Source organism: Nothobranchius furzeri, chromosome 7 (assembly GCF_043380555.1).
Source record: "Nothobranchius furzeri strain GRZ-AD chromosome 7, NfurGRZ-RIMD1, whole genome shotgun sequence".
Classification (NCBI taxonomy): Eukaryota; Metazoa; Chordata; class Actinopteri; order Cyprinodontiformes; family Nothobranchiidae; genus Nothobranchius; species Nothobranchius furzeri.
The window spans coordinates 64,317,437-64,344,936 of NC_091747.1; the positions used below are offsets into that span (position 1 = coordinate 64,317,437).

The 27,500-nt window shown below is 49.1% G+C and overlaps 1 protein-coding gene across 2 annotated transcripts in view; it reads left to right on the forward strand.

The window, feature by feature from the left end:
• scn5lab (sodium channel, voltage gated, type V-like, alpha b) overlaps positions 1–27,500 on the forward strand; it is a 165,003-nt gene that overhangs the window by 106,303 nt on the left and 31,200 nt on the right. For both annotated transcript variants that reach the window (XM_070553523.1, XM_054736163.2), the window contains exons 17-23: positions 630–803; positions 1,021–1,182; positions 1,259–1,453; positions 5,628–5,768; positions 11,834–11,954; positions 12,185–12,369; positions 15,411–15,534. In XM_070553523.1, the coding sequence (XP_070409624.1) occupies positions 630–803; positions 1,021–1,182; positions 1,259–1,453; positions 5,628–5,768; positions 11,834–11,954; positions 12,185–12,369; positions 15,411–15,534 (1,102 nt within the window). The remainder of the gene's footprint in view (positions 1–629; positions 804–1,020; positions 1,183–1,258; positions 1,454–5,627; positions 5,769–11,833; positions 11,955–12,184; positions 12,370–15,410; positions 15,535–27,500) is intronic.

Consider the following 27,500-nt stretch of genomic DNA (forward strand, 5'->3'; position numbering starts at 1 on the left):
TCAGTCCTAGCGCCGTCACTCTGGAACCAGTTGCCACCCTCAGTTAGGCTGTCCCCATCTCTGCCAGTCTTTAAGAGTCGCCTAAAAACACACCTCCTCCGCTTGGCGTTTCCTGGACATGTTTGAATTTGGCCCTCTCGAATGTTGAATTTATTTCACAGTTTTCATTGGTTCACCTTTTCCCTTGTTTTACACATTTGTCTTCTACTAGAATGTTTCACATTGTTTGTAATTTGAATTGCTTTTATTTTCTGATTTATTCACTTTCTTTAACTTTGTACTGTTCCATGTTCAGCGCCTTGGGCTTCCTGACAGGGTTGCGGAAGGTGCTTTATAAATAAAGCTTTGATTTGATTTGATTTGATGCTTCAGGATTGGTGCCAAAGGTGCATCAGTCGTGAGCAAAGGCTGTGAAAACGTGTGTACATGTCATCATTGAATAAACTAGCAGCAATCTGAACAAGAACCCTTATTATGGGATGGGGTTAGAGGTTACAGCAGAAACATAAATGTGGTCTAACATCTCGAATGTCCAGAGAGCAGCTGAGGGGCTCCAGATTCAGCTCTGCTGGGCCTCCACAGAAACCTGGAGAAACGCTCCTAATGTGAGTTGGGTTTCTTTGTTCCAGGTCTTCTCAGGGATCTTCACAGCTGAGATGGTGCTGAAGATCATCGCTCTGGATCCGTATTACTACTTCCAGACTGGCTGGAACATCTTTGACAGCATCATCGTCTGCCTCAGCCTGATGGAGCTGGGCCTATCAGACGTAGAGGGTCTGAGTGTGCTGCGGTCCTTCAGGCTGGTGCGTTGTCGTCATGACAACCAACCATTTTAACGCTGACCGCATACAGGATTTTGGTTCTATTGACCCTCACACCCAGGGGCTAGGGCTAGACCTTCTAGAACTTTCTGAAGCATTCATTAGAGATTTCCAAGATCTGGAGTTCATTTTAACCCTCAGCCCACCTGAGTAGCCTTCATTTTGAAAATCTTCCTCTCTTCCTGTCTGTGTGCTCCAGCTCCGAGTTTTTAAGCTAGCTCGCTCGTGGCCCACCCTAAACACCCTGATCAAGATCATCGGGAACTCCATGGGTGCTCTCGGAAACCTGACGCTGGTCCTCGCCATCATCGTCTTCATCTTTGCCGTGGTGGGAATGCAGCTGTTTGGGAAGAACTACCAGGTGAGTGGAAGGGATGAGACCCGGTCCTGGTCCAATACGTATGTTTCCATGGCTCTAACATCTGCTCCTTCTTTAGGAATGCACTTGTAAGATCTCCAAGGACTGCTCTCTTCCCCGCTGGCACATGAAGGACTTCTTTCACTCCTTCCTGATTGTCTTCCGGGTTCTGTGTGGCGAGTGGATCGAGACCATGTGGGACTGCATGGAGGTGGCGGGTCAGCCGCTCTGCATCCTGGTCTTCATGCTGGTCATGGTCATCGGGAACCTGGTGGTGAGTTCTCCCAGACTCCTTCTTGGTTCCCTGTTGTGATCAGGTGACCCTGGGGGGGCGTGGCCTGACTCATGACTGGTTTGTTGGGTTGGAGTCAAATCAGAACCTCACTGATTATATTAGGATGTGTTTATCTTAATGGTCCCATGGATATTTAATAAGGTGATTCATATGACACACACACACACACACACACACACACACACACACACACACACACACACACACACACACACACACACACACACACACACACACACGTGTTTAGGTGCAGTCAGCTCATCATAAACCTCTGCAGCAGGAGATATGACTTTTAGACGAGCAGTGGCTGTTGACTCTGTGTGTGTGTGTGTGTGTGTGTGTGTGTGTGTGTGTGTGTGTGTGTGTGTGTGTGTGTGTGTGATGAAATGGCCAATCCTTTCCAGTTCATGTGATTTATTCCTTTTGAAATGGTCTCATTGTTCACACATCACCTCATTTGTGTGAAGGCATCCATGCATGAATTCAGTCACCTGTGTGTGTGTGTGTGTGTGTGTGTGTGTGTGTGTGTGTGTGTGTGTGTGTGTGTGTGTGTGTTACGTCACAGGAACAAATGAACAAACGTAGAAAGAACATAAGGTAACTGAGGATGAAGGAGAGCTAGTTCTGGTCAGCAGGATGAAATGTAACCAAACACATGAGTGGAGTGGAGGAGCCCGCTGGTTCTGGAGGAGTCCACTGGTTCTGGAGGAGTCCTCCGGTTCTGGAGGAGTCCACTGGTTCTGGAGGAGTCCTCCGGTTCTGGAGGAGTCCACTGGTTCTGGAGGAGTCCACTGGTTCTGGAGGAGCCCACTGGTTCTGGAGGAGTCCTCCGGTTCTGGAGGAGCCCACTGGTTCTGGAGGAGCCCACTGGTTCTGGAGGAGTCCTCCGGTTCTGGAGGAGCCCACTGGTTCTGGAGGAGTCCTCCGGTTCTGGAGGAGCCCACCGGTTCTGGAGCAGAAGAGCTCACCGTGGGATGAGGGGAGGAAAGTGGATTCTGGTTCTAAAACGTGCTTTCTGATCCTGGGAAAAAGGGGAATGTTCCTCATAAGAAGTGGTGGAAAGAATACAGATGCTGCTGCAGATGTTCCCCTGAGCCAGGTTACCTGTCTGATGGGGGGGGGCAGCTGTTTCTCCTCATGACAAACCAGCAGCTGACCATTTTCTGCTGACTCACCACTTCAGCTTCAGCACACCTGTCACAACGAGGCCATCCAGGTGAACGTTCACCAGCTCTAGTCACTGGGACTTCTCTGGACCGCCACCGGTCTTCCATGGAAGGTGGAATATTCCCAATGCTGGAAACTCCGATGTGTAGGATGCTGCTTATGGAGAGGGCTGGACTGGGATGACAATTCGGCCTGGCGTGGGGGCGGGGGTGTAATGGAGGGGTGAGTCGCTCACGGAAACATCTCTGTTCTGCAGAAGGTCCGAGCGGGGAGGGGGAGGGGCCGCCGGGTCGATGCCAGAACACCAGATGGGCCATGCTTTCGTTCTTTTTTAAACACAGAAACAGTTTTGTTTACCTGTTTGTAGCTACAGTTTCGCCGACGGCTGCCGACGCGCCACCATCAGCGTCAGCCTGAAGAAGCCGGCAGCTGTCGGCGAAACTGTAGCTACAAACAGGTAAACAAAACTGTTTCTGTGTTTAAAAAAGAACAAAAGCATGGATTTACAAAGACACAGCAAGAACACACCTAAGATGTTCAACCAGATGGGCCAGTCTACACCTGCTCATGGACCTGAGGAGCATTTAGATTTGAGTTATGAAGCTATTCAGGTTGATAAGCCCCGCCCCTAAAGCATCAAACCGGTTTTTTTTTTTTTTCTGATGATTTATTGTGCAGATGAGCCCCCCCCCCCCCCCCCCCCAGCAGCCATAACGAAGAGCGTTTCCACCCGACTGAGGTCCGACCCTTCACCAGCCTCCTCCACTCTGATTGGTCCGGCTGAATCTAAAGCTGGACCAGGTGAGTCAGCAGGTGAGCTCCAGTCTTCCTGACTCACCTCTCGGCTGGAATCGGCTCTTTCCTCCTCTCAGAGGCCTTTTCCCAGGAGGCTTTGCTTACTGGGGCTTGTTGTGACGAGGAGAAGAGCCAGCTCGTTCATCAACACCACACACACCTCTGAGGACTCGGTTTCCAGGACAGCAGCTGCTTCCTGGTCTCTCCTCAACAACCGGAGCTGAACTCTGTCTGATCCGGAGCTCCACGCCTCCTGGCTTCGCTGAGCTACGTTCAGCCGACAGCAGAGCATCTTTTAAAACAAACCTGAATATTCATACATTTAGTTGTAAATCCCAGCTGATGAAACTGATCATGAATCAGTGAGCCTGCCTGCGTGGCTCAGGAGGCTCAGCTGTTCTCCCCCGACTCCGAGTCGGATAAACATCCCTGATTTAATTGGTCAGATTCATCTAATAAGTCAGATGAGGAGAACCGGGTCTCAGGTGGTCCTCTGGTCCAGGAGCTGACATACAAACACTTCCTTTTATAGAACTTCCTGTTCCCAAAGACACACACCAACGTTGTTTCACTCATGTGGTGGTTTAGGGGGATTTCAGCTGTTCTCAGATCAGTTTAGTAGCCCATGTTGAGGTCTGGTCCATGAATCCCCACAGTTGTGTTTGCAGCCCTCATCCTTGTGCTAACGTGCTAACGTGGGTTGTCAGGGCAGCAGATGTAACAGGAAGCTCCCCAGCTACCTCCACCTCCACCTTCCTATCCGGTGGGATCCCAAGGCGTTCCCACACCAGCCTGGAGACATAATCTCTCCAACACGTCCTTCAGGTTGCCCCTCCCTCAACACGGAGAATCAGCAGCTCTGCTTCCTTTCTGTCGGGGATGTTGGAGCTCCTCCCCCTAAGGCTGAGCCTGGCCCCTGCAGAGGAACCTCCTGTCTGTTGCCATCATCTCGTTCTTGTTCTGTTGGGACCCAAAAGCTCATGACCATCTGTGAGGGTTGGAGCAAAGGTCAGCGGGTAAATCTAAACTCTTTGTAGCGCCGGGACAGCAGAAGGCTCCTGGATGGACTCCAAACCCTAGGGTAGCAGCTTTAGGGTCTGCAGAAGCTCGGGACCTGATGGCTCCTGCACACATCCATCAGAGATGACTAATATAGGCGAAGCTATCAAACACTTAAGGATTATTTATTAAATGTGTTCCTAATGGTTGGTTCTGCAGTCCGGGGGGGGGGTTCATCAGTCTCCTTTCTGCTACCAATATCATGTATGCTGGAAGGTCACCTAAGGTGATGATACACGTTGTCATGGCAACAGGCTCTCACCCACTTGATAAGCATCAGTGATCAGAGGGTGACACGTCAGCGCCCAGCAGGGATTTGTTGTCTCACAGAGCTGGAAAATATGATGCTGCTTCTGGTCCTTGAACGCCACATTCTACATCACACAGGACCTGGTCTTGTGTTTATGTCTGTGGACGCCTTCTGGTGCCCATCCGTGACATCACTCCCTGCTGTGGCCTTATGCTGATGTTTTGTTTGACCCAGACATGCAGAATCAGCCAAACTCGGGTGAGATGAAACAAAATAAACGGTATTAACAAAGGAGCACCGTCGGAGGAGGTGAGGGTAGTAGCGTGCGGCGGGACTGGGCGCCGTCTACAAACAAACACCAGTTCAGAAGGGGAGGGAGTACGATGGGAGTGCATAGCTTACGGTTCTTGAAGATGGCGAGGAGTCCGAGAGGGGGGTTGCAGATCGGGACGGAGGTTAGTGGCCAACAGGGAGAAGTCCAGGAGGGACACACAGGATCTCCAGCAGTGGGGGGTGAGCGTGGACTCATGGCTGATGGCCGATCAGCTGCCTGCTCCAAGGAACCGCCCACCTGCAAACAGCTCACATGGTTTTCCAGATGAAGGCCGCTAACCTCAGACCAAGACAGGTGAAGTCCTGAAGGGTCAACATTCCCAGAGCTCCTGTAGTGGAGGTCCACTGTGTCCACCAACCTGTGCTTCCATTGGCCAGACACAAAACTCTGTGGGCCAATGGTAGACCTGCTGAGGCTAGGGGGCATGGCTAGACTAGCTCTTTGGTTGTGTAGTGGTGGAGCTGCTGTTGAACCCAGTCCAGATGTTCTGGATGCTCCTTCCTGAGCAGCACCTGAACCTCCTCCTGTCTCCATCCTTGTGTCTGCAGCTCTTGAACCTGTTCTTGGCTCTGCTCCTCAGCAGCTTCAGCTCTGACAACCTGTCTGCTCCAGATGATGATGGAGAGCTGAACAACCTTCACATCGCCATCAACCGGATCACCCGAGGCCTGGGCTGGTGCCGCCAGCAGGTACGGTGCTGCCCACCATCACTCATCCCCCTGGCAAATGTTGACCACGCTACTTTTAGTCGACCAGCCAGTTATTGTTCTTTTATTGTTTGTTGTTGGTTTTATTTAAGTCCTGCCTCTCCGCCCTGCTCCCTTTTATAACAGCCATTACTCGTTCCTCACTCATCTGGAACGGTCCTGTCCCTCTTCAAATCTGCTTCAGTCAGTCCTATACTGAACAAACCTGCTTCAGATCCCAATGACTTCAGTAATGTCCGTCCCATTTCCCATCTCCCCTTCATTTCCAAAGTCCTAGAGAAAACCGTTGCATCTCAGCTCCACTCCCATCTCACCCGCAATAACCTCTATGAACAACTTCAGTCTGGCGTCCGTCCCCACCACAGCACAGAAACAGCTCTCATTAAAACCACCAACAAGCTACTCATTGCTGCTGATTCCGGTTTGACTTCCATTCTCATTCTCCTCGATCTGAGTGCGGCCTTCGACACCATTTCTCATCCCATCCTCCTCAATAGACTCTCTTCCTTAGACATCACTCACACCCCCCTCTGCTGGTGTCCCTCTTACCTTACCGGCCGCACTGTTTATCCAGTTAGAATCCTTCTCCTAAAAACCCTCCCCAGTCAAGTCAGGCGTGCCCCAGGGCTCTGTCCTGGGGCCCCTCCTCTATCTCCTCCCTCTTGGCAATATCTTCCACAAATGTAGTATCCAGATTCACTGCTTTGCAGATGACACCCAGCTCTACATTTCCAGTAAACCTACAGATGAAATTATGAAAAACTTTACACTTTTTGCCGACTGTAAACTGGCTTTCAGCCGAAGACCAGTCAGTTACCAGCCACTTGTCTGCCAGTTCCATCACACAGGGACACGCCCACGGTCCCAGGGGGGGTGTTTGATTTGCATAAATTGTGTAATTGCAGGATGTCACCACAAGATGTCGCTTTACTACACTGTTTGGTTGTTGACACTGTCACAGAAAGGTTCTCATTCAAGACAGCAGAAGTTATTTCTTTTTGAAATAATAGATAATGATAATACTGCAATACCATATATGGGTAATACTAGGAACAATAGTTAATAGGGCTTTGTTGGTCCTTATTTAAATAGTAAACTTAAGATGATGAGAAACCATGCTACAGGTTTGTGTGAGCACTGTCAGGTGGAGGAAAGCATTAGGCATCTTATTTTTATTTGTTCTTCGTACGATGATCTACGGAAGCGTATAGCATTATCCTGAAAAAAAAAAAAACTCTGTTTTTCTGAATTACTGAACAATTTTTTTCAACTGAATGCAGCATGCTTCCATAATGATCAGATATCTTGGTTAAGAGAACATTTTATTTAATAATCTCATGATTTTTTGGATTTGTCTTATAGATACTGGGCTTATAAATGGGATAAGACTGATCCACACTATTTTATTCTAAGTTGATGGACAGAGGACATGTATATATATGTGCTACTGTAGGCTCCTCTGCTTGACTATGGAAGCAGTAACAACAACCAACTGCCCTTCTTCAGGGTATACGCAGGAATCTTGAAGTTAAATTTAGGGTCAGAGTAGCACACACACAACGACTCCCTCTCAATGGAGGCTAAAGCCTGGTTCATGCTTCTCCGTCTGCGTCAGTGCGGAGACACGCAACGCCATTATCCGTCCTTGCGTAGGGCTCCGGCAGCACGCAAGTACGTACGGAGTCGAGCCCACTTTTTTAAACATCCGTCGAATGAGACGGATTACGCAAGCTTGTGATTGGTCAGGACGCCGCTATTGTTTACAGCGCCGCCATTGCAAAAAGAGCCGAGGATAACTAGCGGCAGACACGGAGAAGCTTGAAGAATACCTCGTGAAAAAACTCTAAAAATATGAACGTTTCATCCTCCCGTGACTGGAGGAGTGAAAAGATGCGCAGCAAGCGTTTTATTTGTGGACGGAAATGACAGGAAACGTGGGTTTAGAGGTGGGGAGCGCATGAAGCGGTGGGAGAATGAGAGACAAATATGTCCGTGTTAAAAAGTCTCTTATATACACAAAAAACACAATATAAACACACGATCCTGGACCGATACATGACAGGATACCACAGAACAGCGCTACGCCCTCTGTTGTCCTGCCGGGCAATTGCTTTGCAACGCTCTCCAGGAGACGGAGAAGTAAGAGAGCAAAACGCTTCCGTCAATCCGTGCGTGTCTGTCCCTTGCGGAGCTGACGGAGACGCATGAACCAGGCTTTAACGACTCATCAGAGGGTAGAGAGGAGCTCCTCGGAGCAGGGTCCATCCAAGCACAGCTGCGCCTACTGCAGGAACAACAGGCTGCAAAGGGACTTTGGGAGGGTTCCAGAATTTGTTGCAGATCCAAGAGACCAAAATACAATATCAAGAGTCCATGCTGGCAGCACAGACATCTGCGCTGGAGGGAATGACCAAGAGGGTTCCTGATCTGGAGCAGGCGCTTGCGTCAAAAGCTTGTTGTGCCAAAGGGAGACTGTTTGAAGACGCGTCTACTGAGGACCCTGTTTCACAGTCCCCTATGGCCAACAACATGTCATTCCAGAGTTTGCAAGCAACACATTTTAAACTGATGCTTACTTCAACTCCCATCCAAGCTTCTCCCTACCAGATAGAGACTCCCACTCAAGCCTCTCCCTCCCGTAGACCTGCACAAGAATCTACACTCCAAGACCACCCAGTACCAACCCCAACTCCGACACCAGACATTACTTTGAGGGCTTTGCCGTCGGACAGAGGAGACTTTTTACAACCTCACCCAGACGTGTTCGCTGTCTTCATGAGTATTGTGCCATTCCAGATAAATAACAGCTGGGTAAAGAAATGCAACTGGGCAGGCACAAATGGGAAAATGGCCCTTCCTGAGAATGTGAAAGAGCGGGTACATTCCTAAGCTTGGTTTATGCTTGACACGTCCGCGAGGTCCGCACGACTCCGCTCGGCAAAATTGCGTCATGTTAACAACCACGCACCTCCGCATGGCCCAAACTTTCCGCACCACTCACCTAGGAAAATTTCTAACCACGTGGACGGTCGGACGTGGAAAAACATGGCGGACCGGCAAGAACTAGTATGGCAGAGGTTCGTAAAGACAGACATGTGTATGATTCAGCTCTCAGAGATCACCGTGATCAACATGTTGTTAATAATTCTTGGAGAGAAATAACTCGCACTGTCGGAAAAGACGAGAACGCTGTTAAAAATGCCGGAATGCCATGTTGTAAACAGTAATTTCTACTTCTACTATGGTGTAGTGTTGGATGCATGCCGTAGAGCTCCATGCTGCCCCCTACAGTTTGGGAGAATATTGACTCACCGCAGAGACAAGCCGCACGAACCATAAACGCTGCGAGTTGTGAAGCGCGTTCCATCCGCGAGCCGCATCACCAAGCGGAAAGTGAATGCGTCAAGCATAAACCAAGCCTTAGTTTCCCAGTGCTTCCCGAACCTGCGTGTGGACCAGTGGCACAAGGTAAGCTCTCGCATAAATCAGCGGCTGAGATGTCCACGTAAAGTTGATCCTGAAACACCTCGTCATGATTTTTTATAACATGGAATGTGATTAGCGTTTAATTGATAGGCTTATTTTTAAATTTGTTTCCTCAAATAAAGTATTGGAAATATGTGTGGTTGTATGTCATTGAAATGTCTATTACTGTACTGGAGCCTGGTGTCAGCCATGTGTGCCTTCTGTCCATCAGTGCATTCACTTATTGTTAATTACAGTATTATATACAATCTGGGCATAGAAAGTATTTCTAGGATTTAAAGCTTGTTGGCAGCAGGTGTTACACATCACTGGGAAGCATCATTAGCTTTAAATGCTGGTTTCCAACTTCTGTTAGCATCTGGGGTTGCCATATAGCTACTGTACCCCTGATGTTAACACGCTGAAGAACGCCACTTACAGTAGCAGCCCTCGTAGGCGCCGCCCTTTAAACATATGAGTAAACTATCAGCCTGTCTGACTGGATAAATGTGTGTTAAAATGTTTCAGTGGTGTGTTTCTCACCATCTGAACGCTGACGTGATGGAATGCTGTTTTTATAGCATAAAGTTTCTGCCTCACATAGATCTGGGATATCATGGAATTAGCTAAGAGGCTGGTAATTGGTGTGTTTGCACAACAAAAGTAGGAGAACAATGTTTCGTTTGGCTCTCCGCAGACCGTCTGTGATGTCACTCACAGATACAGTGTTACACCAGCTTGTGTGCTGCTGCGCCCCTCGTGGATAGGTTGACGGTTGTACAAATGCAAAACACCGCCTGTAAGTGGGGCGTCTCCAACTCGGCAGGCGGAGTCTTTCAGCCAGTAATAGTGCAAACATTAGCCAGTCCTGCTGCACTGTTTTAGCAGCACTTTGGCAGCAAAGGTGTAAACTTTTTCATGACTTCATCTGTAACTGCTCTCCCTCCCTCCTCGCTAACCCTCTGCCTCTCAGAAATCAAACCTTGGTTCACCTCTAATTTCCTCAAACTCGACGGCAATAAAACTGAACTTCTTCTTGTTGGTACCAAATCCACCATCTCCAAACCTGACAACTATCGACAGCGCCATAGTCTCCCCCTCCCCTCAGGTCAAGAGTCTGGGTGTCGTCCTCGACAGCTCACTTTCTTTTCATGCTCACATCAACAACATAACTCGGTCAGCCTGTTTCCATCTTCGTTCCATAAACCGTCTCCGCCCCTCCCTGACCCCTCACACTGCAGCCATTCTCGTCCACAGTCTCGTCACCTCCCGTCTCGATTACTGCAATTCACTTCTTTATGGTCTTCCCAACAAACTCCTTCATAAACTGCAACTGGTCCAGAACTCAGCAGCCCGTATTATCACCAGAACCCCTTCCTTTCACCACATCACCCCGGTTCTCCAGCAGCTTCACTGGCTCCCAGTTAAATTCAGGTCCATCTTCAAAATTCTCCTCCATACCTTCAAAGCCATCCACAACCTCTCTCCTCCATACATCTCAGACCTTATAAGTATTCACACCCCCTCCCGTTCTCTCAGATCTTCTTCCTCCATCCATCTTGCAGTTCCTTCTGCCCGTCTCACTACCATGGGGAGCAGAGCTTTCAGCTGCTCTGCTCCCCGCCTCTGGAACTCACTACCCCCAGACATCAGGAACATCGACAGTTTCACCCTTTTCACAACAAAACTCAAAACACACGTTTAAATCTGCCTATGACCTCTGATTTTTTGTGAATTGTTTATTTTTCAACGTTCTTTTTCTTCGTTGTTTTAATGTATTTTACTGATTTCCTGTCAAGTGACCTTGGGTGTCCTGAAAGGTGCTTTTAAATAAAACATGTTATTATTATTGTTGACAGGAGATTATGTAGGTGTCTCCCAGGTGTCACGTCTGCAGTTGTTCACCTGTTGAGTTGGTTCAAACAGCTGTTCCCGTTTAATCCGGGAAATTAGGATGCTTTATAATAGCGTGGGCTGTTTGGAATGGTTTAACTTTGAGTTTTCCCAGAGGCGGAGTTTTACAAGGGACTGGATAAATGGTGAATGGTCTGTATTTGATATAGCGCCTTCTAGAGTCCTGGAACCCCCCAAGGCGCTTTACAACACAATCAGTCATTCACACACTGATGGGGATGAGCTACGATGTAGCCACAGCTGCCCTGGGGCGCACTGACAGAGGCGAGGCTGCCAAGCACTGGCACCACCGGTCCCTCCGACCACCACCAGCAGGCAAGGTGGGTTAAGTGTCTTGCCCAAGGACACAACGGCAGCGACAGACTGAGCGGGGCTCGAACCTGCAACCTTCCGATTACGGGGCGAGCTCTTAGCTCCTGTGCCACCATCGCCCACGATAATCATGGACATGACATCTTTTGTTCAAATGTAAATAAAAGCTGAGAAATGTCTACATCGCCTCACCTGCCACGTCACTTCCTGTCAAACAGTAACTTGCTGGTTGAGTAAAAGTAACTAAGTCAGCATTGACCAGGGTACGAACAACTCTGGGCAGAGCTGCAGTTGCACTTGCCGCAGTTGATGCTAGTGGTCAGGTTAGGAGCTCAGGTGTGATGATTCTGATCCAGGTGCTGGATTTCTTCAACGGGAACCTGAAGCGCCGGCGTCAGAAACGGAAGGAGGCAAAAGCCATGATGAAGCTGAAACGTCTGAGTTCCATACACACCGAGGCCAACGGCGCCATCATTGGTAACACACACACACACACGCACACACGCACGCACGCACACACGCACGCACGCACGCACGCACGCGCACGCACACACGCACGCACGCACGCACGCACGCACACACACACACACACACACACGCGCACTCTCACACACGCACTCACACACACACACACACACACACACACACACACACACACACACACACACACACACACGACCAACCCCCCCAACCTTCTGCTGTGTCAGGTCGTCATGTGGAGAAGTACGTGGTTCCAGAAGATGACGGCTACATGACCAACCCCAGCCTGACCATCAGCGTTCCCATCGCTCCCGGAGAATCCGACGTGGAGTTTCCAGAGGAGGAGGACGAGGAGGAGGCGGGTGGAGAGGAGCAGAGCGAGGGTTCTGAAGGAGACGAGGAGAGGGAAGAGGTGAGAAGGAGCAACTCCTCTGTGTGTGTGTGTGTGTGTGTGTGTGTCCGGTCCTTGGGTCCCTGAGATGTTCTTTAGAGGGCAGCTCCACCTACAGCTGATGGGTCAGGAGGCCTCAGGAAGACATCGGCTCTGACCCAAACCCCACATGCAGCTCTGGTTCTGGTCCATAACTCGTCTCCAGAGCCGCTGCAGCTTGCCGTCATCTCCGACTATTATTGTTCCTGAACAAATGGACGTCAGCTACTTTAGCTGCGGAGCTTCCCTGGAGCTCTGGATCTGCTGTTTCTCCTGAAGCGTGCAGATGTGTCACGCTGCGTGTTTACGCCGCGTCCTCGCAGGATCAGCAACTAAACCCGAGGAATGGTTTCAGACGCGCTCAGCGTGCTAGCCCGCGTTGACCCAGATAGGCAGGTGAGCAATGTTCCGGCTCGCCGTGAGGTTGGGCTCTGGATTAGATGAGTCAGCAGTTCAGTGCAGGTGTGAATCTGTCTCTTTGTTCAGGTTTGCTGACCGAGCAGCTCCAGAACCATCTGGACCAGTGGCTCAGGGGTCAGTCTGAGGTGCTGCTCTTGGACTACCGGTGTTAAGGAGTTTGGTCATTTGAGATTTTGTCTGTTAATAAATCTGACCTCTGACCTCTGACTCCAACCGACGTGATTCCCTCTCACACAGAACCAAAGAAACGGGGTGGTGTCCTGTGACCTTTGACCCCGGCTGGAGTGATGTGATGAAGCAGCTGTTTGTTCTGTTGAAGTGTAAAAATGTTTTTAGAGAAAATCAAAATGAATTGAATAAACAAAAGCAGTAAAATTACATTAAACAGATGTTTAATCCTGCTGCTGAGTCAGGGGTCAAAGGTCACACCCGTCCAACTGTGAACAAACCTGATTTTGTGATTTAAAAGAGAATTAAATCTTATAGATGTTCTATGGCCCAGACGTCCAGGTAGAACCACCTGTGGGAGTTTGTTCTGTGGCTTGGACACATGAAACTGACGGGACAATGGTGACCTCTGACCTCTGTGGGCTTCAGCACCCACCTAACAGATGGACAGGTGCAGCCAGCAGGTGTTCAGGTGATGCCTCGGCCCGGTTCTGACTCCTTGATCTTTAACTGAACCAACATGAAACCAAATCAAACACGAAAGGTTCTGACATCAGAGATCAGAGGTTCAGAAACTCAAATCTTTGTTCCGCTGTTAACAATCTCATCCTGGTGAGGAGTAAAGGTCCTCCTCTGATTGGCTGTCAGTGATGTTGTGGAAATGGATGCTCTGATTCTAGAAGCGGAGACTTCTTCTCCAGGATTTAGCTCGTCTTGTTAAACATCTGCCCTCATCCATCTCCACCTGGAGGTGACATGGGTTTGATTTCTGCGTCTGTCAGCATCAAAAACAAGCGTCTCCTGAGAGATGCTGCCTACGCCCTCGTTACGGCGACCGGGCCTCTGAGTGGAGACGCACGGCGATGGATGAAAGAGTTATCCGTCACTATGGCAACCACACGATGAAAGACCTCAAGCCCAGTCCTGAGTTTATCCACCTGGTTTCAGAGCAGCTGATGGAAATGTTAGGCATCTAGGATCTACTGAGACCAGAACCCACAACCACGGGCAGGTTTCTACCAAGGTCTGCAGAACACACCAGATGGACTCCAGCAGCAGAAAACCACACCAGGTGTGTCTCCAGCGAACAAACCCACGGCTACGAGTCCCACAGGACCACCAGAAGTGGACCAGGAGAGACCAGTCCTGGTCTGAGGGGTCTGGAGTTCAGCTGTCGGGGGGCCAGATGAAAGAGGAGGGGGGGGGGGGCATTAATCCAGTAAATGGAATAATCTTAAATTCATTAAATCCTCAGAGAACTTTTAGGTTCCCTTCAAAGCGATGCAGTAATCAGATTACTCTGTGTGTCATCAGAAACAGCTTTTGAGTAGACATTACCTTACATTATCCTGTGTGTGTGTGTGTGTGTGTGTGTGTGTGTGTGTGTGTGTGTGTGTGTGTGTGTGTGTGTGTGTGTGTGTGTGTGTGTGTGTGTGTCAGAGATTAGGAGTGTGTCCTCGTCTGCTTGGCTTCTACCTCGCTGGTGTTTGCGTCCAAGGTTGGCATCTGTGACAGTAGCTGCCCCGTTCCCAGAGTCTGAATGTATTCATGAGTCGCTGTTGACTCAGGTAGTTAGCTCACCTGTCCCCCCCCACCCCCCACCCCCCACCCCACCCACACACACACACACCTGCTGTTTCTTTGTCCAGACAAAAGACAAACTCACCAGATTTCCTGCCACCGCCGTCTCTCTGGGGAGGAAAACTCCCATGATGCTTAGCGAGCGAGGACCTTTAAAGTCAGCAGGGGGGGGGGGGGGGGGGGTGTTCCTAAAGTGAGCAGACGATGGATTTTCTGGCTGACAAATGGAACATTTGGAATGTGATGCTTCAGTTGTCTGAGCCAGAATTCCTGCTGGTTCTGTAGAACCGGACCGGTCCCACCTGGACTCCAGCACAGAGAGAGAGTTGGAAACTCATCTTCCTTCTAAAAGCTGAACCTGTTCACGTATTTTAATTCATCCTTTAAAGGCTCTGATGTTCTGGATCAGAACCACCAGGTCCAGAACATCAGAACCACCAGGTTACTGGTTCCGATGATTCTGTTACCGGCTCTGTAACCGGTTCTGTTACCGGTTCTGTTACCGGTTCTGTAACCGGTTCTGTTACCGGTTCTGTTACAGGCTCTGTAACCGGTTCTGTTACCGGTTCTGTAACCGGTTCTGTTACCGGTTCTGTTACAGGCTCTGTAACCGGTTCTGTTACTGGCTCTGTAACCGGTTCTGTTACCGGCTCTGTTACCGGTTCTGTAACCGGTTCTGTTACCGGTTCTGTTACAGGCTCTGTAACCGGTTCTGTTACCGGTTCTGTAACCGGCTCTGTTACCGGTTCTGTTCACGTGGAACGTCCAGCGTTCAGGACACGGCTGTAAAACTCATCTGCCTGTTAGACCCGGTCAGGGGGGTTTCTGATGTTTCTATTGGTCGTTTCTCTCAGCAGAAGGATGAGATCAGCCTATCAGAAGGAAGCACCGTGGACCTGAGAAAGTCTGGAGAAGAGGAGGACGAGTACTCGGAGATGGCTGAGGAGGCCATGGACCCAGAAAACTGTTTCCCAGACGGTAACCTTTATTTATCGGTATTTCTGAGCCGTCCCAGAGCCACCAGGACACGCTGATCCTTTACAGGCTGATATGTTTTTATTTGACACTAAAAAGGTTCTGGTTCTGATTCAACGTGGACGTTCTATTATTAAAGAGTGAGTCACCCCTAATGAGTGTCTAATAGTGCTGCAGTCATTATCTTTAGTGCATCTAATTTAAAGTAGAAATATTCAGACTAAACCATCAGAAGTGTGCTCTTCAGGCGGAAACTCTGCAGTACGCTGGATCTGGATCAGCCACTGTTGTTGGCCCAGAGGTAAATGGCGGCACTAGAGCCGAGCCTTGGCACACCTCCAGCTGGCTTAGCCAATCACAAGCCGATACGAAACGATACGGCTCAGAGCCGCTAGCCTCCTTTGAACTGTCCTTCCCTCTCTGGTAACCAGTTAGCTGTTGTGTAACTTATAAAGTAGCTACTAATCTAACTTAGTTACTTTTGACATGCAGTTGTCAGTTACTTCTGAATGTAGTAATGTAGTAACTGCTATTTCAAGGTAACTGTGGCAGCACTGGTGAGACTCTGGTGAGGGGGACAACTTACTCTTTAATGAATAATTAGGGATGATTAGCTGATGACATCAGGACTAAAGATCAAACATCCTGAGCCAGACGGCGGCTCTTGTACCTGAGCTTCAGCAAAGGTGTACCCCACACATCCTCGTGGCCCCTCCCCCGCCTGGCCCAAAACTTTCATGGCAGATTAATGAGTGTGTTCCTACCAACCCAGGTGAGAAGCAAACACCTTGTTTTCTTCCTGACTCAGCCGCTTTGCTGCAGAACACACACATTTGTCTTCAGACCTGAGGAATGATTAGTTTAACATCAGAGGAGATGAAGCACAGATGTGAGCAGACAGGGGAGGTGTGGCTGAAACGAATGACATCATTTAGACAGGAAGTGATGAGAAGAGTCACAACTGCAGGTTTTTAGATGAGATGTTTGAAAACGTTCACCTGCAGATGGAACCGCGGGTCCTGTTCAGGCCCGTCAGAACTCTGATGCTGATCCAGGACCTCCAGATTGGCGTGGTGTGTTTAGTTCTGATGACGAGTTAACTGGGTCGGTTCTGACCACTGCCATATTTTACTGCCGTGGTTTCTAATTGCATCACCGTTTTCCTCCTGGCTGGGTCGATTTGTCACAAGCTGTCCTCGGCCTCACACTGCGCCGGCGCCGTTTGTTCTCGCAGTTCCTGCAGGAACATGAAGGTTTCCCCAAACCCCCCAACACACACGCACACACGCACGTACACACGCACACGCACGCACGCACACACACGCACACACACACACACGCACACACACACACACGCACACACACACACACACACACACGCACTTGGCCCAATACTTTCATCATAGATTCATGGTTTTATTCCGACTAGCCCAGGTGAACAGCAAACACCTTGTTTCCTTCCTGACTCAGCTGGTTTCATCCTGCAGCACAAAGATTTGTCAGCACCAATGGCCCGGTTCTGATCCACAAAAGGAAACGTTCACAGACAGAGGTGGAAGAAATGTATCTGACCACAGGGGGATGCAAGCTGAAATATTCTCTGGGCTCTGCAGAGGAAACAGGCGGGACATCCGAGTGTTTCCTCAGGAAGCAGCAGATCAGCTCCTGCAGAAGCTCACCAGTGGGACAGTCCCACCTCTTCTTATTGCTGACAGGACAAACGAATGCTCCCACACGCCATTTCATCAGCACCTCACTTCAAACCTCAACCCAGTTTACTCACCAGTAGAACCATCAGAACCATGTTTGGAGTTTGACTCAGATCAGCACCATGGACAGCTCAGAACCCAATCCCTCACAAAGGTTGTTTCATCTCTAAGAATTTTTCATCCAGCAAGTTTACACTCACAGATGTGTTTTCCACTTCACCTGCCCCCCCCCCCCCCACACACACACACACACACATGCACGCACGCACGCACGCACGCACACACACACACACACACACACACACACACAGGGTCTCCCCCATGTCTGAGGCTGAATCAGGCAACACCACGGAGGGTTCCAGGTCCAGGTCACATGACCTGCTGAGGGTTTAGACAGACCAGTAAATCCAGTTAGAACTGGAGGTTTCTATTAAATGGAAAAAATGCAGGAAATCCAGGTTCTGGAGATGATTTCTGTTCCAGACTGGAGAAAAACACACCGATGTGTGAATAACCTGATCTGTCCAGGTTTGTGTTCCTTTAGTTTGGGCTCAGATGTTTTCACATAGCCGAGGACGCTAGTCCGTTCTTGTGTACTTGACAAGCGTGTTCCTGGCAAGGACACTGGAGAGTCTGTTGTAGCGAGTACGGGAGGACGAGGACGGTGTTTTGAACAGAATCGTGCTCCACTGCGTCATGGCAACGAGTGCTGCTCTTTGCTACGGTTAAAAAAACGAGCTGACATAAAAATTCTAGTTTGCCCCTAAAAGAACTAAATCCCAGTGCTGTGGGAGGCACGGGGACCACCGGTGTGTCTGGTCGCCGCTGCCCGCCCGTCAGACACAAACTTTTTTTCAGGACTTGATGAGCTCAGGAAAACATCTCCTCCAACCAGGCTAACTCTAACGCACGCTGCTGAGGTCTCTAACACGTCCTCCTGGCGCTTTATCCTCTCCAGTAAATCCTGCAATGACTTAATGTCGTTTTTCAGTGAAAACAATCAAAGCCGCTCATAATCATTTCAGTTCTAATACTGCTGCCCTGAAGCTCCAAGGCTTTCATGCTCTGATGTTTCAAGGCTCCACGGCTCCAATTCTCAGAGACCCCGACGCTCCGAGACTTTGATGCGCTGAGGCTCCGAGGTTCTGAGGCTCCGAGGTTCTGAGGCTCTGGTGCACTGAGGCTCTGAGGTTCTGAGGCTCCGAGGTTCTGAGGCTCTGGTACGCTGAGGCTCTGAGGTTCTGAGGCTCTGAGGCTTCAAGGCTTTGAGGTTCTGAGGCTCTGAGGCTTTGAGGTTCTGAGGTTCTGAGGCTTCGAGGCTCTGAGGTTCTGAGGCTCTGGTGCGCTGAGGTTCTGAGGCTCTGAGGCTCTGAGGTTCTGAGGCTCTGAGGCTCTGAGACCTGCTCCCAGCATCAGTGCCAGGCAGCAGTCGTTGGATTATGTTTGATTCATTTAGGAGATTGATCCGTCCATCAGCGTTGTCCCATCTTGCTGATTCAGCAGAGTCCTTTACGGCAGACGGACTTTTGCTACCAGCTGGACCCGGATCGGCTGTCGGAGAAGACCAGAACTGACATGAAACATGAGGGCAAGCTGCTGATCCATCAGCTTCAGCAGGTCTTCACTTTCTTTATTTGCTGATGAATCAGAACCAGAGTGAGGAGCATTTAGGAGGTTCTGACCCGTGGATCTCCTGCCAGCTTTAGCAGGAGAAACAGCTGGTTCTGCTCTGTGTCAAACTGGGCCAGCAGTACCAGCCTTTTGATGGTGTTGTGGTTTCAGAGTCATGGGCCAGAAACACCACCAACCACAGCTGGAAGCCGTTTGGGTTTCCTTTCCAGCACAAACAGAACCATCGGTCCCGAGTGGATTTGTTAACAGTCCATTCATGTCTGTGAATAAACGTCCTTCATCGGGTTCCTGGAGAACCAGTTCTGATCCATCTGACTCTGGCTCATCTCCTGAGAGGTCAGGTTCTGGTACCAACAGTGGACCCGAGAGAAAGACTAACTTCTTCAGAAAGTCCCAGGAACTGCTGATCCAGAACTGGTTTAAAGGGGAAAGACCAACATTTTCTTCTTGTTTGTGAGTAGAGACAGCCTGGGTGGTCCAGAGCCGCACGCCGAGAGGTCACAGCCGTGTGTGACCTGCCTTTTAGGTAGAAGAAGAACTTTTTTCCTGAGAAGCTTCTCAGAAAGCGTCACAATGTGGAGCCCTTTCTCCTCCAGTCTGCAGTCTACAGTTTCTGAGGCCTTCCGGTTAAAACCATCCAATCAGCAAGCAGCTCATTAGCATATTCATGTCCTGGGCAAGTGGGAGGGTAAACCGCTCGGTTCACAGCAAGGCTGGTTTAGGGGTTACCCCAAAATTCCACTATCTCCGCTCCGCCCCCGCTTTCCGCAGCCGCTCGCTTCCGAACTCAGTTTTTACTGGTACCCGCTCTACAACGGCTCCGCTCCGGTGCGGAGACCTGAGGTGCGCAAACAAGCATGCGCGGGATTCGAGATCTTGCGATACAGTCCGAGCAATAAACGCGGAAGTTAGATCCAAACACCCGTTGTGTGGGAGAAGCATCGACATGAACTGTTTAATCTGCCCATCATGTGTGTTGAGAGATCAGCAGTGTCTGGATCAACAAAGGGTGACTACTTTGATAGTAGAAACTGTATTCATGGCTTACTTTTGTGCATTTAGAGTTCAGCCGTCATTGATAGTTGTTAAAAGTTGTTAAACCTGTGCATATGAAACAAAAAACGCCTTTTGTTTATCGATTTATTGTGAAATAACGGAAGTTGTGCTCGCTCCTTTTCCTGTTGGGCCGTTGTGATTTCTGTCCGTTGACTGCGGAGGTGCTCCGGATCTGGAGGCGGAACGGCGGGCGGCGCACGGCCACAGTAGTGGAACAGCTCTGATTGACTACAACGGGACCGTTTTTACTGCGAAGTTCGTGCCGGAGCGGAGCGGAGGTAGTGGAATTTGGGGGTTAGAGGGTATCAGAGCTCCTGGGACAGGTGGAAGCCAGAAGAACATCTCTTTTGTTTCTCAGACTCAAAGCAGAGTTTCATGCTGGTTACCTGTCTTACCTGTCTTACCTGTCTTACCTGTCTTACCTGCCCCCTTTTAGGGTCTCAGACAGTCTGAGAGCTGGGGTGAGGACCGGATCAGGGGTTCTGATCTGTAAACCAGGTTCTGCCAGTGAACCTTTGGACCTGTAGACTGTTCCTAATTACTGCATGAGAAACGCTGCATCTTTACACCAGATGGCAAATGAGTTTTGACCTTTTCCGAACGGATCTTTGGGTTTTCACGGGCCGGAAAACAACGTTACGTAAGTCAGAACCTCAGCTGCTCCTAACGTATGTTCAGTTCTGCTCCGACCCGCTTCCTCACGTCTGGAAGTTTAGCTCCATACGCAGGTCTCAGCGTGTTTGTGTGTGTGTGTGTGTGTGTGCGTGTGTGTGTGTGTGCGTGCGCGTGTGTGTGTTTGTGTTCCCGTATCAACCCCCCCCCCTCCAGTGTCAGGAAGACAGAGCGAACACGTCCACGCGGCCTCTCTCATAACTATTTATCATGGTGGACAAAAGGCGTAGCGAGGTGGCGAGCTGCTGCGTGGCGACGCTCACAGATAAGAGAAGGTCAGGAGTTTGGTTCCTCCTGCAGAAGCTCCACAAAAGCTGCTTTATTCTGCTTGAAAAGGTGAAATAATTAAACATGGCTGATGTAAAATTGCAGAAATCCTCCAGCAGGTGTTTTTTTTCTGTTACTGATGCTGAACCGTCACATTCAGGCCCCATCATGCAGTTCCACACTGCTGCCATTCATTCATTCATTTTCCAAACCACTTCATCCTCTGTGAGGTTTTGGGAGCCGGTGTCTCACTCTATCACTCACCAGGTGAGAGACAGGGGACTGCTGGACAGGTCTTCAGTCCATCACAGGGACACACAACCACTCAGACCTGGACCATGGGGACAACGTGGAGTTTCCGGCTAACCTGACATGCATGTTTTTAGTCTTTTTTTTAACTGAACCTTCATTTATCCAGATGAGTCGACTGAGAACTCGTTCTCAGAGGATACTGCCCGGATACTTATAGGAACTGGTGAGCTGTAGCTCTGTACCTTCCAGGGAAACAATACTAGGGTGGAAAGTTACGGTTGAAGATCAGGAACTTTGTTTTACTTGTTTGAATGAAGATGAAGGTTGGAGAAGGCATGTGGAAGTTGTGCTGCAAGGAGGACAAAGCTGTGTTCGAGGAACAACAGCATGCATATAAAAGGGTGTCATCTGCATATAAATGTATATGAGAACTGTCAACGGCATGAACGATGCCCAGTATCGACCCTTGAGGCACGCCCATAGATAGAGGTAGAGCAGCAGGTTGGTAACCCTCTGTTCTCACTAGCGTACGACCTAAGATATGACTTCTGAACCACGCCACGGATGTCTGAGAACGTCCTGCATGTTTGAGCCTGCTAAGATGTTATGGTCTACAGCAGGGTGTCAAACTCAAACTCACACTGAGCCAAAATAAAAATCTGGGACAGAGTCGCCGGCCAAACTTAATTTTTTTTAAAAAGTGATGCAAATTTGCACATTTTCTTATCAACATGAATGCAATTTTGAACTTTTAAATTTGGAAACAAACATATTTCTGCATTAACACTGAATGTGGAATAACCAAATTACACACGAGCAAGTCAGTTTTAAATAAAACACATCAGTGGTATTCATTACTTGTGGTATAATCAGCATTTTATAAATCTATTCAGGATTTATGTTTTCTTGTTTATTCATTTTTCTTATTTTTTATTCTCCTTTTTTCTCCTGTAATACGTGTCATCGCTGCTGTGACGTCTAGCTTTCCCCACTGAGGAACAATAAAGGGATTTTCTATTCTATTCATCTATCTGCAGCCTTTCCACTTCCTGTTTACTGTAGGTTAAATCTTTTCTCACGGGCCAACAACAAAATAAAATATCATTTTATCTTAAATGAAAATGCAACATCTCACCTGTTAACTTTCATGTTTTGGAGCAGAAAAAGAGCAGAAAACCAACATATTTAAAGCTCAGTTTGCTCCACTGGTTTACTGTGATGCTCACCTGTTCCAGCCAGATACCTGCATCATGGGGTTGATCTGAGCTGAGGAGGAGACTCCTGTTGTTTTGTTCATCTTCATCATAATAATGACAACATTAGAGGACAACAGGTGCTCACATAGGTTTGTGCTGATGAACATGTCTGAGCAGCTTGACCACGTTGTTGTGTGTCGGGGAGGAAACACAACCACAGCAACCACAGAGTCGTGCTGGTTTGAGCGTGTCGCTGCTCGCTGGAGTTATATCAGCTCTGTCTGGACGTTAGTTGGAAAACTTTCTCTTTCAGTCGTGAACACATTACTGAGCGGCTAGAATCTCCGTTTCTGGGCTTCAACGTCAGAAAATAGCTGAGTGAACTCGGCGCTGAGTGAGAGGAGTGTGTAGTTTGTCCGAGACAGCGGAGCTGCAGACACCGGCAGCAGACGCTGGAAAAAACACAAAGGAGGGGGCGCTTCGGCTCCGTGCTAACGCCGCAAAGCATCATGGGAGTTGTAGTCTTTGTGGTAAAATCAGCCAGTGGGTCAGTTTTAATATATTTTTGACATTTATCTTGCGGGCCACATAAAAATGCTTTGCGGGCCTTGTGTCTGACACGTGGTCTACAGAGTCAAAGGCTTTAGCCAAGTCAACAAACACAGCTACACAATATTCCTTATTGTCAACGGCCCATATGATGTCATTTATCACTTAAGGTGTTGCAGACACATCCATGGCCAGGTCTGAAGCCGGACTGCATGGGGGTAATAATACTGCTGGATTCCAGATGGTGAGCTAGCTGTTTGTTGGCTAACTTCTCACTGACTTTAGAGAGGCAAGGCAGGATAGAGATAGGCCTCCAACAGCTCGGGTCTGAATGAGAAAGAGTGGAGTAATATAATGTACAATGGTCACCAAGGCTTTGGCTGAAAAATGAAGACGAGTATGTTGGTGAGAATTACATCGATTAGTGTTCCGTTATCGAAGGATGTTCATCTATCTTGGGGAGGAGGCTTTGAATGTTTAAACGCAGAAATCCCAAAGCTTTACGACAGCAAAAGCAATCAAAGGTCATTGTCTTCATGCGAGAAGCTAAAGAGGTAAGAAGTGTTTGCCTCGGAGTGATGTCAGCTAGATGTAATTTGGTCACACTAAAAATGAACTATTAGCTCGCATTAAGCCTTTCTTATCCTCAGGTGTGTAATCTAGTCCAGTTACTCAGCTCTATAGTAGCCCAGATTACAGCAGGAAGTGGATCACATGTTACTGAGGTCACACATTCAGAGATTTTGGGCAGCTTGAAGCACACACACTACTTTCTACGTTTTAGCGTAGACCAGAGATCCCAGACCAGCACCAGTAGACCAGTGGACCCAGACCAGCACCAGTAGCCTAGAGGTCCCAGACCAGCACCAGTAGACCAGAGGACCCAGACCAGCACCAGTAGCCTAGAGGTCCCTGACCAGCACCAGTAGCCTAGAGGTCCCAGACCAGCACCAGTAGACCAGAGGACCCAGACCAGCACCAGTAGAGCAGAGGACCCAGACCAGCACCAGTAGACTAGAGATCCCAGACCAGCACCAGTAGACCAGAGGACCCAGACCAGCACCAGTAGCCTAGAGGTCCCAGACCAGCACCAGTAGACCAGAGGACCCAGACCAGCACCAGTAGACCAGTGGACCCAGACCAGCACCAGTAGAGCAGAGGACCCAGACCAGCACCAGTAGACTAGAGGTCCCAGACCAGCACCAGTAGACCAGTGGACCCAGACCAGCACCAGTAGCCTAGAGGTCCCAGACCAGCACCAGTAGACCAGAGGACCCAGACCAGCACCAGTAGCCTAGAGGTCCCAGACCAGCACCAGTAGACCAGAGGACCCAGACCAGCACCAGTAGCCTAGAGGTCCCAGACCAGCACCAGTAGACCAGAGGACCCAGACCAGCACCAGTAGACCAGTGGACCCAGACCAGCACCAGTAGAGCAGAGGACCCAGACCAGCACCAGTAGACTAGAGGTCCCAGACCAGCACCAGTAGACCAGAGGACCCAGACCAGCACCAGTAGACCAGAGGACCCAGACCAGCACCAGTAGACCAGTGGACCCAGACCAGCACCAGTAGACCAGAGGTCCCAGACCAGCACCAGTAGACCAGAGGACCCAGACCAGCACCAGTAGACCAGTGGACTCAGACCAGCACCAGAAGACCAGAGGTCTCAGACCAGCACCAGTAGACCAGAGGTCTGTGCAGTGTAACCTGGTGGTCAGCGTTTTCTTTCTGAGCAGCGTTGACAGCAGAAGATGCTTCTCGGTGCTGTTGAACCCCATGTTTGCAGGTCTCTGGATAGAGATTTATATCATGAAATATGGAAGCATCTAAAGCGCCACCGGCAGCATACGCTAGCCTGTTCATGCATCGACGCTATGGTTTTCTGAGCAGGGTTCAAAAAGCGATCATTGCAGCTGAAAGTGCGTTTGATGGAGGCGTCTACTTGACTTAACCAGGCATCACCGGGCAGCAGTAGCTCAACAGGTTGAGCGGGTTTTCCAGTAATCAGAAGGTTGCAGGTTTGATCCTGGCTCCGGACAGAGAATTCTGCTGTTGTGTCCTTGGGCAAGACACTTAACCCACCTTGTCACTTTGACTAGTCGTTGATGACGTCATACACCTGAAGCGGGTTGGTTCGCTGGAGTTTTTGACAATTAAAATTGCGTCCACATTTTCAAAGGTAAACACATCTCTTTTAACAACGGTAGTTTCTGCATCCTGCCTCAACCCACTCCCCCCTCCCCCTGCCTCAGCCCACTCCCCCCTCCCCTGCCTCAGGCTTCTCCCCCCTCCCCCTGCCTCAGGCTTCTCCCCCCTCCCCCCTCCCCCTGCTTCAGCTCACTCCCCCCTCCCCATGCTTCAGCCCTCTCCCCCCTCCCCCTGCGCAGCGGCCGCAAACTCACTGATGCGCCTGCAGCCTCTCGGAGTTCCTGCTGCTCTAAACATTAAAATAATTATTTCATTTTCTGTTCCTCACTTCTGATTACCTTCAATGGTGTCTGTTTGTTGCAACCAGCAGGTACAAAAACTAACTTGTTTTATTTGACTATTTTTCTGTCCTGCCTGTTTATTATCTTCCTGCATCTCCTCTCAGTCCTAAAGAGAAACTGCTACCTGGGTTCATATATATTCACCTTATTAGTTACCTTTGAACTGCAGTTCTAAAAGATCTACCGACCGCAAAAACAGCGGAGTGCTCGCCGGCCACACCGGTGAGGTGCTTCACCGGAGGACAAAACAGGTGATGCGCCCCGCTCCACAGCAGCGAAAAGCATCAGGCACAAATAAAAGAATAAAAGACAGAAAACATAAAAGGAAATGAGCCGACATGAACGATCGCGTGTTAAATTAGTTTTTGAGGTGGCGACATGATAACGTTACTGTGGCCGTGCTCAGGACGCAGATGTCTGGAGCGATCAGAGCTTTGCATACACAAGCTGGTTAAGGTTAGGATGGGGGTGAGGGGAAGGTTAAATTGCAAGAGGGTAAAGGTCACAAATTGGTTAAATGTCCGTTTTACGGCGGGTGTCAGTACCGACGCTCTGGCACAGCGCGTCGCCTCCCGACGCGCAGGGGCTCATCACCTGCTGTCTTTTCCGAGGGCTGCATCTTGTCGGTCATTATCACGTGACAGCGACTAGTCGATGACAGGCATAACAAGTCACTACAGAGCGGTGAAGTTGACTAGTTCATACAACCCCTACCCAACACACTGAAAAAGTGGCTGATTGAGTGTCAGATCACAGCTCACTTATTTTATTTGGGATTGCCCACCAGACATCAGCAAAGAGGCCGTTAGTCACCATGGAAACCAAACACCGGGGTAATCAGAGCTCTAATTATGGGGCAGGCAGACGCTGCAATCAGATGAGTGAAGAGCAGCTAAATCATCATCTTCAGTCAGAGGAAACATCTCTTACACAAATAGCATTCAGAACCCATCAGACCACGTCAGCCATTCTTCCGTTCTTACCTGTGTGTTTCAGCGTGAAATGAAGCTTACTGTGTTTATTTTCCTCTTTTTTCTGATTCTGATATTTTGTTAAAAAGCTTCAGGAGGAACAAAACCAACGATGGAGCTCCAGTGAGCTGGTGGTGTTTTTCATAACAATCAGAAACTCAACTTGAGGATTCAGTCGGTTCCTTTCTGACATTTTCACCTCTAGGTGGCAGCAGAGGTCCCGAGCCAGCTGTGCCTAAAGATGAAAGAGCAGCTGAACACCAGTTGGGTCCCAGCCCCCTGTGGCCCACTTGTATTTAAGACCCACCATAAAAGTGGTGAATAGCTGCTACATGAGCCTGGGGGTCTAAATAAAGGCAGGAACGTTGATGCTTGGAGTTGGACATAAGCTGTATGGAAATGTATCACTGGACTCATGCCACAGTACGAATATCATTAAAAACAAGGTTTTGTACTTTAAATGTTTCCCTAATTTTACAAATATTAGGCCTTAAAAAGGTGAACGCTCGCAACCATCCTGGTGGTTCTGAGAGCTTTTCTCCACTGAGTAGTAGTTTCAGTAAAGTAAGAATAGTGAAGCTAGGGTGTACCTCAGGGCACCATCCTTGGTCTATGTCATTCACATCAGAGCCTGGGCACTTTACTCCTCCCTGACTTTAAATAAGGGTGTTTCTTCTGTCTGCCATCATCTTGCCTTCAGAGTGTGCCAGCATCAATCATTCAAACCATCCATCTTTTCTGCTTCCACTGTACGGGAATGTCATACTCACGTCAACACTTTGATTGAATTAAGTTAAAAAGAAGCTTTTAGTGACACATTCAGTCCACAGAGCTGAAATCTGAGCCTCCTGTTATCGGCTCAGTGGTCACATGCACTCCAACAAACGGCCTGCTTTCTTGAGCTGCTTTTAGGATGTGTCTGCACACTGCATCAATATAAAACCATTCAGACCATTCTCAGACTTTACCGTGATCAACAAAATACTAACGTTACATTAAGGTAGTGCACAAGAGTAAAGTCAGCAGAACACTTTTAGCACAACTAGACAACAACAAACCAGAGGGTGAAGGTTCTGACATGAACTTTTAGACTTTTAAAGGTTCTGGAGTTAAATCCAGTTGGGCTCCGGAAATTAACGTGATCTTTATGTGAATCCAGTCATCTCTCCAACACA